The following is a 16,093-nucleotide window of genomic DNA, read 5'->3' on the forward strand; positions in this document are numbered from 1 at the left end:
ATATATATATATATATATATATAGATATTGAAAAGTGAACTTCATTAGACAACACGCGAAAACCACCTACTCTCCGAGGCGGAGAGGAGGGGCCGCAAACAACATTAGATATGGGAGCCATCTATAGTTATTAGATATTAGATATAGGAGCTATCTATAGTTATTAGTTGTGCAATTAATGTTCATAGTTAGTAGTTGTGTTTCGACTTTACACTCTGTTCCCGAGTCTCATTTAACAGGAGGGAAGGGAAAAGAGAAGAAAATATGAAAAACCATGTTCTTGAGTTTCAATTAACAGGGGGAGGGGAGGGAAAAGGGAAGAAAATGTGACCAAATATGATCAAATATTTATCCTCCCAAATTGGAGAGATTAGGAGAGAAAATTTTCCTTCCCCTCCCCTCCCCTCCCCTCCCCTCCCCTCCCCTCCCCCTGTCAAAGTATAGTCAAACATTTTCATAAACTCATTGTAAACTACATAAATAACGGAAATATTACATAGAGAAACAAGAGTTATTTCATCTTATCCTGTAGAATCTTAAAATATGGATTTCAACCCAAGGTGATTAAGCCTTTTTAGCCGACGATAATGACTTGTAATTGAAGAATCGGCATGCACAACTTGTGTTATTTTCTTTTCATGCATAAATAGATAATAAGATGGAATCTACAAGATAAAAGGCTGGGAGTAAATCTCGAACTTTGTTGAACAAGATAGTTGAGGCTCCTGCAATCGTCAATTGTCGATGTTAGCTCATACGGCAAGATTTAAACAAGTGACCTTATGAATCAGAGAAGAAGGATGAGAATATATGATCCTCATTATATATGTATACATGTTCATTCAAATAATCTATCAGATCCATAAACAGGCAACAAATACAGATAAATTGTTATGGTTCATCATCTTCTTTTGGAAATGAATATCAAAAATAATATTCTCTATGAGCTTTATACACCATACAATTAGTATTTTTACTGATAAAATAGATATTGATGTAATAACAATTAGCAAAGGTGTCAATTTTGACATTTTGATTTGGGTTGTATTTTTTACTTAAGTGTATTAGAAGGTTAAACTAAATTATAAGTTAATGTATTAGTATAAGGGTCTTAGCGTCATTAATGTAAAGTATGTTAGGGTTAAACTTGTTATGTTGTAATTAGTAGGGTTTAAAGTTGTCATTAGGTATTTAGGAAAACTGTCGTTAGAGCATTCACATTCTATCCATCAAAATATGTGAGGGGGAGTTTTTATATTATAAAGGGTATAAAAAGTGATTGTGAGTGGAGGAGAGAGAAAATGTTACTGTTCATCTGTATATTTGAGGGGACACTGTTCACCCAGTATAAATTTTTTAATATATATTGAAAGTGGTTGTGAGTGAAGGAGAGAGAAAAATGTAATGATAATATTATTTAATTGAAAAGGAGAGAGAAAAAGTATTTGTTTTTAGTGGAAATATATTGATATAAGAGTTGTTTTTTAGTGGAATGTATGTATAATTTGATGGATTGGATGTGAATGCTCTTACCCTATGTATAAATAGGGTGTAAGGTGTCGAATATTAATTTTGCTTTAGTCATTCTTAAATCATTGTGATCTTATTTGAAGTCTGTGTCAATCTGTGTTTAATAACATCTTCATTCCATTAATGGATTCTTGGTGTAATCATTTTGTATCAGGGCTTAAGTCGAATCGAGCATGGTTGAGCTTGGACTCGAACTTATACAAGCCAGTTTGGTTCATCTTGTTTATTTTATCGAGCTGGAAAGTAGAGCTCGAGCTCGGCTCCTAGAATGTTCGAGTCAGTTCCTTAATTTTTTACAATTTTTTTGCAAAGATTTATGACAAAAAAACAAATACAAAAATAAAATTACACATATATCTGTATTATTTTTATTATTCCAATATTTTAAAGAACGAAGGGCATCTTGAAAGTGTTATATGTATAATTTTTGTTTATTTTCCATATTTTTATATGTTACTGATTAATTTAACTTAAAAAGTTAACACTTCAACCCCCTCCCACATATATTTTTATTTTAAGACATTTAAAATTAGAATTAATCTATATAAAAAAAAATACTTCGAGCCAGCTCGCGAGCTCACTTGTTAACAAATCGAGAGGAGCCGAGTCGGCTTGTTTACAACCAAACTTTATTCTAGCCGAGCTTTTTTGAGGGAGCTTCTAAGGAGTTGCGAGCTAAGAGCTTTTTGAACACCCTTATTTTGCATATCCAAGGGAAAATCATTACAATTTTCTTTAATTTACTAAAAACTAAGATTGAAGAAATTAGCAATTAATTTATTTTTGGGGCTCTAGTGATATTTAGTGTTCTTTTTAGATCCATCCCCTATGCGTGTATGTGTATGTGTTTTATGTATATATGCATGCATGTGACACAAAAATTGTTCCTACCTATCCAGTTTCAACCAGTACTTAAAATGACCCATATCAACCCAAACCGCACGCCCCTTCCATATAGGCACTCTAGCGTACCATGTTAGAGTTAATCAGCTTTGTGGTAGATATCAAATTAATTAACCTGTGATGACTTCGATCCAAACGGAGCATCTATTCCTTGTTCTTGTTGAGCTCTACGAACTATTTTGCGCATGTTGTCAAGTAAATCTCCATATGTCAGATTACGTGCACTTTTGACAGCGTTAGTGAAGCTATACGTCAATGCACCAATCGCGTTGCCTGTGAAAGCCTGCATGTATGTAAACAACATGTTTACTGAAGCTTTCTAACTTGAAAATTGCATTGTTACAATGAGGTAAAACAGTAATAGTTTGTCATATTGCATACAAATATATTATTTAGCTAATATTAGCATACTGACCGATGTATCTGCTGAATATTGATGGTCATCACAAGCACTAATACATATTGCTTTTCCACCATGTGGTGAGACGTGTGAAGAATGTTGATCTTCCCACTTATAGAATCCTTCCCTGCATCCAATCTTAATTCAGCCATCATACTTAATTTATTTAAAAAATGACTAAATGGACAAAAAGAAAAGTGTCATGTTGGTCCAACCCAAATTAAAAGATTTTTTTTTCGAAAAAGGGTTTTTTTTAACCGTATGATGACAAATGAGTGGTTTTTACGTCGGACTTCGAAGTTCTCAAACCTATTACACATAGGCGGTTCGGCTTCAAAAGGTTGCCGGAGGGGATAAGCATCTCTAACTTGGAGTGCTCAAATATGATCAAATCACTAATAGTGCCCATAATTTTGTGTTTTTGTTGTTGAAGTCACAATATCAGATAGCCACTTCCAGAGTGATGTACCAACTAAGGTCGCGACTTTGGCAGCGAAAATATAAAAATTATTTTTCTTCATTTTGGATCTTACAAAGTAAAGTCGTCATCTAAGATGGTGACTTCAACTCTAAAGTCGCAATCCTAGACAGCGACTAACCCAAATTAGAAAATCCAAAAAAAAAAAAACCCATCCATTTGTCATTGTGTGTTTTCACAAGAATCCACTTATGAAAAGAGTTAGAACTAAAACTATATCCATTTTGACCCGAACTCGTAAAGCCCATTTTGAAAAGAGTTAGAACTAAAAGTGTAGAACCTTAATTAGTGCATGTGTGCTGTAATAATGTTTGGTACTACTCACAAATTAATCCTGCAAAGAAAAGGTAGGTCAAGAAGAGTTCCACTAAAGCAAGTGTCCATAATACTATGAAGTGTTACTCCATGAGGTAGTGGTGCTACAAGGATGGCATGGAGTTCATCATCTAGTATCTTTCCAGATCCACTATAATCAACAGGACATATTGCTTCATCAAGACCGTCTTTTTCATCTCCGTTGACATCCGTCACGTGGGCCCCATGTCCTGCGTAGTAGAACACCAACGAATCGCCGGATCGGCTACCTTTGGTAAGCCACTCCAGTGCCATTAGTATGTTATGTCTTGTTGGGGTCCTGGTGGGGTCTGATTCCTCTTCTGCAAATAATAATAATAATAATAATAATAATAATAATAATAATAATAATAATAATAATAATAATAATAATAATAATAATAATAATAATAATAATAATAATAATAATAATAATTTGCCTAATAAGGCAAATTGGATTTAAATAATCCCAACTCACTGTTATTCTCCAATAATAATCCCAACTCATTTAATCACCAATAATAATCCGAACTATTCACTTTTGTTTGTACAATACTTCCAGTTAAAAAAACACTAACTAGGTTAAAAAATTGCTGATGTGGCTTGCCACGTGGCATATTTTGATGATGTGGCAGCTGATGTGGCAGTCTATGTGGCATATTTTGATGACGTGGCAGCTGATGCGGCAGTCTACGTGGCATATTTTGATGGCGTGGCAGCTGATGTGGCAGATGACATGGCAAGCCACATCAGCAATTTTTTAACCTAGTTAGTGTGTTTTTAACTGGAAGTATTTTACAAACAAAAATAAATAGTTCGGATTATTATTGGTGATTAAATGAGTTGGGATTATTATTGGCCAACAACAATGAGTTGGGATTATTTAAATCCAATTTGCCTAATAATAATAGTAATAATAGTAATAATAGTAATAATAATAATAATAATAATAATAATAATAACAATAATAACAATAATAATAATAATAATAATAATAATAATAATAATAATAATAATAATAATAATAATAATAATAATAATAATAATAATAACTGAAAAACCAAAAAAAAGATCCTGAAGTCCCTATCTTAGATAGCAACTCCAGTTTTTTTCCATTTGAAGTCATTTCCATTTAAAGTCAGTATCTTGAATAGAAACTGACCCATCAATAAAATCCAAGAAAAAAAATTATCCGTGGGTTTTAAAAACAACCAAATTTTAAACAAATTCTATGACCCGATAGAAAGGGAGAGACGACGTGGAAAAAGAGTGTCGAAACCTGTAAGTATGCGAATGGAAGCATTTGGGAACCGGAGTTTGAGCAATAACTCGTGCATGCTCCTAACATTTGTTATACTAGCAGGCAGTGTCTTTGGGTGGCCTTTGTAGGTCACACCACATAGCACTGCCCGCTTCGGCTCATGCACCTGTTGGTTATAATAGTCATAACCATACGCTGCAGGCGGCGGTGGTGGTGGTGCGCTATAATAGCCAGGACCATACCCTTGTGGAGCATAATAACCTGCAGCATATGCTGCTGGCTGTCCATAAGGGGCAGCATAGTGGTTATTGTTTGCTAGTCTGTTAGCAAAACCGTCGATTTGCTGGAGTAGACGGCTACCCTTTTTCTTGGGCTTGTTAACCTTGTAACAGAATGAACAAGGTTGCCCAGGTGGCACTGTTAGGTAGTTCTTGCACCCTTTACAACGTTGGGTTTCCATTTGATGTGTTATACATGGATATTGAAGGTTTTGTGGCCATTAATTTATAGGCTGAAATATGAGGTGACAACCACATAATAATTAATCTTTTTGCAACAAACTTATATTAGTTAATCGCAGAATGAGACCTTATTCCATCATATAATTCAAAGTTAGTGGAGATCAGATTCGTTGGTTAATAGGATGTGTACGTATCTTTTATTTGTTTTAAGTGATCATATATGCTTTATTTGTGACTTCGTTGATCTTTATTATTCGCCTAGCCTAATATGTATGACCTATGAATATCATCTTGTCCATTGGTACTTTGATTTTCTACCTTCTTACGGTACTATACAAATGATTTGCACCAATGGACAGGGTGGTGATCCATTGATGATTCTTTGTGGGTGTGGGATAAAGCGCGTAGGCTGTAGGGGTTTTATCACGATAATAGGCGACACGTAAACATGGGGCTTTATTGTTAACTGTTATGCAGTGGGATAAATTAGGCCTCATAACCTGTCACCATTACTCAATTATTAATTTTATTTATATATAGATTTATTTAAATTAATAAACATTAGAGTGTAAGGGGCGCTCCCCTCGTGGGGAGTGGTAAACTTTCCACCTCAGCCAATCATACTCATCCATGTTAACTCTCTCTTACTCAAACATAAGGGGTGCTCCACTCAAACAATTTCTTTTTTTTTTAATAGATAAATGTGATTTGTTGGAAGAGAGTGAGGCCCACCATTAACCCCTATCCCTCCTCTTCTCTTGCACAGTGACTACTCACCAAAATCACAACATCATCGCTCACCTATGGTTGATGGCGGTGGCGTGCCCGCAACGGCAAACACCATCACCACACCCTTCCTCGCTTCCACCCTGCACACCTTTATAAAATTAATATAAAATTATATAAGTTAAAAAAATCAAGATAAAACATAAAAAGTGCCACTAAATTAATAAACATTACAAACCAACTTAACTAAAAATATCTAAAAAGTTAATTAAAAAACGACTTAATTCCACTAATCACGGCCTCGAGGCTAAATTCTCCAAGCCGAAAGATGACGAAAACTAGCTGTGAAGGTGTTAAAGAGCCTCTCAAATCCCGCAAACATTGTTCGAATCGTCAAAGACCTTGAAGTTATTTGATGCATATTACCATTGTTTGCACCCCACTTATTGATGAAATCGTGTCAAAACAGCGTTCCAAGACGATACCAAGTCTTGAGGCAGCCCTTGCTCGGCGACATGCACGTAACCCATAGCCAAAGCAATGTCGTCGTCCTCGATCCAATGGTGCGCCATTTGAAAATTGATGTGAGAGTGGAAGAATATAGAGTGAGTTTTGTAAAAGTTTTGGTATGAGTTGTGATTTAAATGTTTATTAATAGAGGTTTTAAACTTAGAAAAAAAATCATTTATTAAAGTTACCAATGGGTAACGCTCAAAAAGAAAAGGGCCCCACATTTTTTGCTTTAGCGCTCGTTATTCACTTGGAGAGACCACCTATAGCGTCGCACTTGTTGATGAAATCGTGTCAAAACCGTGTTCCAAAACGAAACCGAGTCTGGAGGCACCCCTTGCTCGGCGACATGCACCCAACCCATAGCCAAAGCGATGTCATCTTCCTCGGTCCAAAGGCGCGCCATTTGAAAATTGATGAACAAGAAATTTAATGTGAGAGTGGAAGAATAGAGAGTGAGTTGTGTGAAAATTTTGAAATGAGTTGTGATTTAAGCGGGTATTTACAAAGGTTTTAAATTTAGAAAAAGAAATTAATTTATTAAAGTTACGTAAGTGTCAAAAAGAAGAGGGCCCCACATTTTTTGCTTTAGCGCTCGTTATTCACTTGGAGAGACCACATATACCCCCCCCCCCTCCTCCCCCACATCAATAAAGCCCTCGCAATAATGTTTGGGGCACTATCGGGATGAGCTGGCAAAGGGCGCAAGCCCACACTATATGACCTAAACAAGGTATAATTTGTTGGAGATGGATGACATAGTCGGTCCAGAGGTGGGTTGGTCCGGTGGAGTGGACGAGGGTTTATTGTTTGATAGTGAGTCCCTTGAGGATCCTCATTGATTTTAAATAAATAAAAAATATTGTTTAACTAAAAAAAAATTAAAATTGTTTAAATTTAAATAAAATAAAATACAAAAAATGTAAATTAAAAAAAAAACAACTATATAAAATAGAATAATATAAACTAAAATAACAAATTGATTAAAATTAAAAAATTACATAAACTAGATAATTAAACCTAAACAGCCCACATAGCTAAACATAAACTTCACATAATTAAACCTAAACAAGACCAGATAATTAAACCTAAACAATCCAGATAATTAAACCTAATCATGAACCCCCTGAACCGTCGGAGTCATCATTCGGATGCACATCAGGTTGCTTACGGGGATGGTTTCTTATTAATTGCCAAGACGAGATGCGACCAAATCTTTAATTGTGTATGTTTTCGTATTCCCGACGGGCCTGAGCAATCGCTTGTGTCTCTGTTATGCCGTCACCTTGAGCCATCATGAAGTTGAAGAATGCATGAAATTTGCAACCTCCACGAACTGAGTATGAAACCTTGACAAAGTGGCGTTCGAGAGCATTTGGTTTCTCCTACACATTGACGGAATCCTTCAAATAAGGGTACTCTAATTGAAATGCCTCCTTGTCTGTTATTGCAGAAGTTTATCCAATAGTTGACAAAAGCCATGTCTTCATATTCAGTCCAAAGTCTTCTTGCTATTTTTTTATGAATCTTTGTAGTGAATTATTTGTTCAGAAGTGCACATGTTGGCTGAAATACGAATTGAATTTATAGTCAATAAAAAATAATCGTGGCAAAATTTGATGTTTGAAAAACTAGGCGTTGTAAAAGTAGTCGTTTAAAAAAGAGCCGTTGTAAGAATTAAATATTCTTTTTACTATTTTATTTGAATTTATTATTAAATAAATATACTAGATAGATAACGAACTAAAAAAAATAAGATAAAAGACACAATAAATAAATTATCTTGTAGTTATGAATTTTATTTTCTATATTTATAAATATTTTAATAAAAAGATAAATAATATCATTAAGTAAATAAATTATAAGTAGCTTTATATAAACTAGATATGGTTTAAATAAAAGAAAAAATATGTAATAAGGTGGAGGTTTGAAGTCGTCTAGTGTTAGAGGAAAAAAGTCTGTCGAAGTGGCAAGTCTGGATTTTGGATCAGTCCAACGATATGGATGCTCTAAATTGATTACCTTTCTCAAACTCAACGATTTAGGGGTTGTTTGGTAGCCTCTGAATGGTCATTAAGAGGCTACCTTTTAATGGAACCATTATGAATTTTACCAATGAGAAGGTAGAAAATTGTGGCATGTGATGATTTACCATTCAGAGGTTACCTCTTAACCATTCAGACTTGAGGTTACCACTTATTCATTCAGAGGTTTTAAACCATTAATAGGTAGCATCTGAATGGTCATTAAAAGGCTACCAAACAGCCCCTAAATGTTTAATTGACTAATTTCTGGAAAAAAAAAATATGTTTCAAATCCATAATATGAGTAAACCAGTAGGACCATTTGTGCAATTAATTCTGTATAAAATGATTTAGGAGGCCGTTTTAAAACAAAATTATCATACTTAGGGGTGCAAACGGGCCGAGCGGCTCGCGAGCTGCTAGAGCTCGGCTCGAGAAAAACTTTGAAACGAGTCGAGCTTGAGCCTAAAATAAAGCTTGTTTATTTATCGAATACGAGCTCAAGCCTGACATGTGAAGCTCGTCAGGCTCGTCGAGCCTTAGTGTAATATTAGTTTTAATTAATATTTAATAACATTTACCCCCTATTTAAATTTTTCTAATAAACGAGCCGAGCCGAGCTTATTTAAACTTGTTTGCGAGCTGAGGCCGAACCTAAACATAAGATTCTTTAGTAAACGAGTCTAAGTCCGAGCTTCACTTGTCGAGCTCGCGAGCCTAAATGAGTTTTATATTTATATTATTTCTATTTAATATATTAATTATTAATTAATAGTTAATAAACGAGCATAGCCCGAGCTTGAGAAACTACCAATGAGCCGAGCTCTAGCTCTCATAAGTTATCGAGCTCGAGTCTGGTCGAGCTTGGACTCAGCTCGGCTCATTTACACCCCTAAATTTCACACTTAGTGCATTAAACATCGACTTTAGACAACGTTCCACATATTTGACCGTTTGATATTTAAATTCATATTCATAAGTAAATGATCAAAATTACCAAAGCTAATTGCTTTTAGCTATTTTCGAGTTTCACCCACAAAACAGTTATGGTAATGTTAAAAAGAACAAAGAATTGACTTTATGCTTGTGGACAACTTGATTTGCTCAAGGAATTAGATGCATTTCAATGAAAGGAATGGGCAAAAGTTCTTGATATGATTTATTTTAGCAAGACAGCATCTCTTCAAAGTCATAGGACAAGCTACCGCCCATCGTATGTCGCTTTTCAAGATTCTGGTTCGCCTTTTCGATTTACCAACATAGACGCCACTGAAGAACAATCCCGTCTTTCAAGATTTGAACTTTCTGGTTGCGTGATCATTGAAAAACATACAGGTTGCGTAGAGAATATAAGAAATCAAGATCAACCATCAACAAAAGATGGTCTGTTGTGAACAAAACGGGAACAGTTTGAAAAGAACGAAAGTTACGCAGTACAGTATACACAATGCCGTCAAAGATTTCTCTCTTCTGCTATCGGTATTTGTAAATAGAACAAGTGTGTCATTTGATGGTGCATAATGACAACTTCACAGCTTCTAAGATTTTATATATATATAAAGGTCATCAAACAGCTCATGTATTTGTCATGGATAGCGCGTTGAGAATCAATAACTAGGCATTGTGCTTCTTGTTGATGTCGTATAGCACACATAAATCTGCTGCTGTCTTCATCTGAAACCATTCATAAATTTGACAATTTTTTTAGGAAATTATTAAGCATTTAACACGCTTCACATGTTTTGATACTTTGTATCAGTAGATAAAGAAATAGAGTTGTATAATAGTAAATAAAATTACCATATTACCTGTATAATATTGACTAGTTGTTTGGTTGCCCATCCAAAGAGAAGCACAGCGAGCAAAGCAGAATATATTATACTTTGTTTTGCAGCGCCAAACAAAACCTAAATTTTTATACAACGAAAATTGCATCAGTAACTCCAAAATGTTAAACAAGTGTATACAACCGAGAAAACCGTTTAGGCTTACATCAGTCATCTTTTCCGACTCCTTTGCTAGAAGAAACAACATTATGTAAAGAACCTGCAGAAACGGAGATTCAGTTCAAAAGAGTAGAATTTCTGTTGAGAAAACTAAGAAAATGGTAAGAATATTATATATACTAGGTTAGGATCCCGTGTATTACACGGTTGAATAAATGTATTGTTATAATTACGTCCTTAAAAACATGTGTATTGCACTGCACGGGTTGAATAAAACCATGTATTATACAGGTTGAATAAAATTTAAGTCATTTGTTAACACATAAAGTTTTCAAGATATATCTTTAAAAAAAATGAACTTTGTTGTGACATTTATAAATTCTGTTAAGTTAATTTCTAAAGCATTTTTCTTAAATGTGTATCAACTTTTTTATGTAACTGATAACTTTAGTTCAACTAAAGTGTACTTACTCCTTTAGATATCATTTTAAAATAGTTAACTTAAATTATAATTATAAATATATAGACATATTAATACATATAAAAAATTAAGGACTACAATTTAGATTTTTTAATACCATCTACTTTTTTTATTTGACATATATTTACCATTCAAACATTTGGAGACTTAAATATAAGATTTTAAGTGAAAAAATAAGTTTATTTAATATATTCATAATTAATTTCATATCAAATTCACTTGTTAAAGAATATAATAACTATTAGTAATTAAATAATAATTATCCATAATTAAATAGAAGAAGACAGGAAAATATGTGTGTGTATGTATATATATATATATATAGAGAGAGAGAGAGAGAGACGGATAGAAAAGTAAGCCTTTACCTCACAAGCTACGCAACAGTATCCCATAAACATCCTGTTTCCATAATATAACCTAAACAACCAACTGGTGCTGTCTTTCACGTCTTTATGATTAGATTTGCCGACCAAGAAAGTACTGCATTAAAAACAGTGGTCCAGAAAGCTGGAGATATATTATTCCATACAACTACGACTCATTTACTCATGAGTCGCTCGATTCTGGTTATGTTTTATCTCACATGAGTCTAACATGTAAAATCAACATCAAATAGGCCAAACAGATCAAACGCCGTCCAAAGTGTTCTTTTAAAGCCTAAAACAACTTAAATTGTTTTATTTGAACACTTGGATTATACTGAAACGATATAAGAAATGAAAATTGTGTGTACATACCTGTACATTTGAAACCAATGGCTTCCAATATCCAAAGCAAGCAACGACAGGAAAACAAAGCTGGGCCTGTAAAGTTGATAAATAAGTTCAGTTATGAATATGAAACAGAAAACACAAAATTAGTAAATTAGGAAATATAAAATTAAAAAAAAAAAAAAAAGAAACCTGTAGACTTGAGAGAGAATGACCAGAAGACATGCAGTGCTTATCCTGAGATACGAGAAATTTCAGTTATAAATATAATAAAAGTGATAAGTCATCAGGACAAATTACATAGATACATGATTATACAAAAAATTAATATAGAACTACAAAAAAATTAACAAGAATTTATTATAATCACCTATCTGTGACCATGTCCAGAACAGCCCCAAAGGTTGAAACTACGAAGAAAAAAATCAATAATAAATTACATAAATTACAAATAAAACGCATTAAGAGAAAAAATGTATATAAAGACATCTTGATGATCCTTACCTTGATTAAACTTGCGAGCAAACCAACCATCCAAAGCATCACAAACAAAGCTGACAAGGCAAGATCAATCATTTAATATCTTAATTAGAATCTTTCAAATAAATTCCTTTTGTATTTACTCGTACCTGATGAAATAGAGGATGGAAAAAAGCTCTTTATTGGTAAAGCATATCGCGAAGGCGTAGCAGTTCAGCAGAACTCTTATGTACCCTGTACATAGGCGTAAGCAGTCAAACTCACGACATATAACTCATACAGATCTAGCACATTTTGCATACTAATTGTAGAATTAATTAAACATAATAACACAAAGAGATGCAAGAAGGAAAGAGTAAAGAAGTTAAGAGAACAACATGTGCTATTAATTAATTTTTTTATAGGGTGACTTTCAATATGTACATGGACCATTGGTCACCGGGTCCCCGTCAAGGACGGTTCAGCATTCTCAGACGAGATGTTCTATCGGGCCCCGGCTGCCGCTCTGACTGACCTTCGCCTGGAAACCATACTGCCCCCACAAACAAATTATCATAATAACAAAAACATAGGGCATATAAAATTTTTCTTTTAGCTTCCAAATTTAGTAAATGATTACACGTTCTTACATTACATTGTGATTTACTATGCACATTGATCATAACGTATAATTGTATATACACAATAAATGCAGGAAGATTAGGACGTGATATTACAAGTTAAATAACCATCTAGTCTGTGGATCAAAGTATAAATTGTTTTATGAATGTCATAAAATTTACGGGCTATATAGTAACTCACCAATGATGTTGGGAATGTAAAGATACACGCTTATTGTTCTAGGTCTTGATTTAGATGCCATTTCTAGTTCTCAGCCACAAATCAAGGTTGCTGAAATCCGTCAAAGCTTACGATAACTATAAAGCAATCTTAACCTGCACAAATAATATAATTTTCAGATTTCATCTTATTCCTTAAAAGCGACAGAAATAGAGCATTTCAAGTGCATACACCAACTCAAGTAAAACATTTTCTCTATTTATAAGGTCGTGCAGAGAAGTGATCTTCAGAATATCATTTTGGCGTTAAAACCCCTAACTTAACTACACAAAGTAATGCTTGTTGTAGCAACTAATATATTCATAAACATAATATTTTAACTGATTCTACTTAACTGGCAATCCTGACTTATATTAGAAGATATATGCTAGTATGTTTTTAATCAATCCCGTCATCAAAGTTGGTATCCCTGATGAATGTATACACTATACAGTAAGTAACTGAGAAAATCATCATCATCATACTCAGTAAATCCCACCAATAGCAAAGCTAAGGTAGGGTCTAAGGAGGGTAAGATGTAGACAGTCTAACCTCTACCCCCTAGGAATAGAGAGGTTGCTTCCAGTGAGACCCCCGGCTCGATAGTAGTTTACATCAAGCCTTGGACATAAAGCACATAACACTCAGCAGCAATTAAGACAAAGGCCGATTAGTGCATGTACTCCCTTGTCTTTCGGCTATCAACGCCACCACATGATGCATGATTAGCCATCCCCCTCTTTTACGTTATTTTCACGAAATTAGTAAAATAACGTTAAAATTAGTGCACTTTCATTTTAGCCCCCCGAGCGCCCACACATATATACATATATACATTAGATGCGTTGGGCAGTAACTGAGAAAATGATTAATATAAAAATGACAATTTTTCCTCCAAATGGAGTGTTACCACTTGAAACATCTGGCACTCAACATCATGCTACCAACTATCCATTTCACAGGTATGTAGAGATAAACCTTCAAGGGTTGGCGCAATCCAACTTCCACTGGCTTTCTGCCATTAACCGACCCTCTTGAAGGTCATCTGCCCAACGCAAGTTACGTTTTTTACACAATCCCATTGGTTAGCAGGGTATTGGTGGGGTCATGTGAGTTTTGCAACAATGGATTCTATTTCTCACGGTTACCATACATGTAAAGAGAAAGTTGTACCAAATATAAACATCATATAGTTCATCAACTAAGGCCACCTGTAGCGGCAGGTGATATAACGCCATTTTTGTATATGGCGCCCCCATAGTGCCGCCGACACCACTACGGCCGGCGCCATGGGGTGTTTTTTTCCTTCTCCCGTGAAAATCATAGCGGCGTGAGGGGAAGATTATTTCATATACTAACTCACACACACACACACATATATATATATATATATATAGGATAAGGATCATGTGAGAAGTGATAGGCTAGTTGAGAAACTTGAGAAGCATTCTGGACCACACATTTTTCTAAGCCTTTCGTAATATACACATATGTATAGTTTAAAATTGACTATATACATATGTGTATAACTCAATATACACATATGTATATAGTCAATTTTAAACTATACATATGTGTATATTACGAAAGGCTTAGAAAAATGTGTGGTTCAGAATGCTTCTCAAGTTTCTCAAATAGAGTGGACTTCTCTTAGGATCCCTACCCTATATATATATATATAAAGCCCCATACATATATAACCCCACTACACCCTCTTGTAATATAAAGCCCCACTCTTACGCGTTTCGCCACTTGTCGCATAATAACGCCCCCCAAGGGGCTTTATGACTACACATGGTCTAATGCCTGGTAGGCGTATTTCCACAACATCACGATCAATAAATGTTCATTAACTGCAATAATATACTTGTTATAAAAACAAATAATGCCTCTTCACAATCTGTTTCATTTGTAACTATGATTGATATCTCCCTAACTCAACTTTCATTTGGTTACAAATCCATCAAACACCCAAACATGATCTGATCCAACTTCAAACATAAAACATATAAAGCCTACTCACACATCTACTGCAGTCAAATAAAGAAAAAAAAAAGCCCTAGCAATTACCATAGCCTAAAGTTGAGTAATAACTTCATCACTCATAAGAATCAGATTTATTATGTGAAGATAAAATTAGCAATGAAAACTCATACCTTGGATAGAAGCAAGAGCAGATATGGTTAAATTTTTAAAGTCTCTCAGTGGCTTAAACCCTTGAAATCAAAATTCTTGATTTCTTGTCAGGTTTAGGTCGAAATTTATACGAGAGAGATGTGTTATTGGAAGAAATTAGGTTTGATTTGGGATGTTTTGGTTAGGGATCTCCATTAGAGGGAGGTTGGGAGGATTGTTGCTGGGAGCAGGGACGAAAGCGGCAACGGTGTGTGGTGGAGGATGCGACGGTGGACGCCGGCGACGGAGGAGTTGCAGAGAGGTTGAAGAAAGGAGGGTTTTCAGATTTATAATAATTGAAAAATATAAATGTGAATAACACAAATCATTATCTAAAGATAAATTACACTTTTCTTAGCTTATTTATGTATCTACCGAATTGGAAAGATACCCTTTAATTTTAATAATTACAGTCATATTTCTTTATTTGCTAAATTAATTACACTTTATATCCTTTAATCTAATTTATTAAAATTTTCAGTTAAGTATGGCATAGATTGGTAATTTTACTCATTTATTTGTCTAAAAAAAAAGTAAACAATCAAACATAAAACCATCTCTCTATATCACCATTTTCTCTCTCTAATCCCATCACCACCACCATTACCACCGCCGCCGCCACCACCCGACCTTCACTGTAACCCAATTTTACCACCACTCACAACCTACATCTATGCACAACCAACTACCTACCATCTCTAATACACAATTTTAGAGAGGATATTTTAGAGAAGTTGAGACATATGAGTGGTTTCAGTTAGAGAGAGAGGATGAGAAAGAAAGATAAGTGAGGGGAGGTCACCAGATCTGAACCGTTACCTATCGCCACAACCCGTATCCCACTACCTATATCTCT

At 34.5% G+C, this 16,093-nt stretch overlaps 2 protein-coding genes across 2 annotated transcripts; both read right to left on the minus strand.

The window, feature by feature from the left end:
* Positions 1-441: 441 nt before the first annotated feature.
* LOC110915507 (metacaspase-3) lies at positions 442-5,397 on the minus strand. The gene is made up of 5 exons (XM_022160224.2): positions 4,924-5,397; positions 3,637-3,967; positions 2,849-2,960; positions 2,549-2,716; positions 442-725 (listed from the first exon to the last, which is right to left on the minus strand). Exons 1-5 carry the CDS (start codon positions 5,363-5,365, stop codon positions 666-668), a joined length of 1,113 nt encoding a protein of 370 aa, XP_022015916.1. The 5' UTR covers positions 5,366-5,397; the 3' UTR covers positions 442-665.
* A 4,499-nt stretch (positions 5,398-9,896) lies between these two features.
* LOC110915709 (probable CDP-diacylglycerol--inositol 3-phosphatidyltransferase 2) lies at positions 9,897-15,572 on the minus strand. Its single transcript, XM_022160440.2, has 11 exons — positions 15,219-15,572; positions 13,045-13,178; positions 12,393-12,477; positions 12,268-12,317; positions 12,134-12,173; positions 11,956-12,000; positions 11,791-11,856; positions 11,419-11,533; positions 10,619-10,672; positions 10,435-10,533; positions 9,897-10,300 (listed from the first exon to the last, which is right to left on the minus strand). The coding sequence occupies exons 2-11, from the start codon at positions 13,103-13,105 to the stop codon at positions 10,241-10,243; spliced, it is 675 nt and encodes a 224-aa protein (XP_022016132.1). The 5' UTR covers positions 13,106-13,178; positions 15,219-15,572; the 3' UTR covers positions 9,897-10,240.
* Between the last annotated feature and the right edge of the window lie 521 nt (positions 15,573-16,093).

This window comes from Helianthus annuus, chromosome 16, assembly GCF_002127325.2.
Source record: "Helianthus annuus cultivar XRQ/B chromosome 16, HanXRQr2.0-SUNRISE, whole genome shotgun sequence".
Classification (NCBI taxonomy): domain Eukaryota; kingdom Viridiplantae; phylum Streptophyta; class Magnoliopsida; order Asterales; family Asteraceae; genus Helianthus; species Helianthus annuus.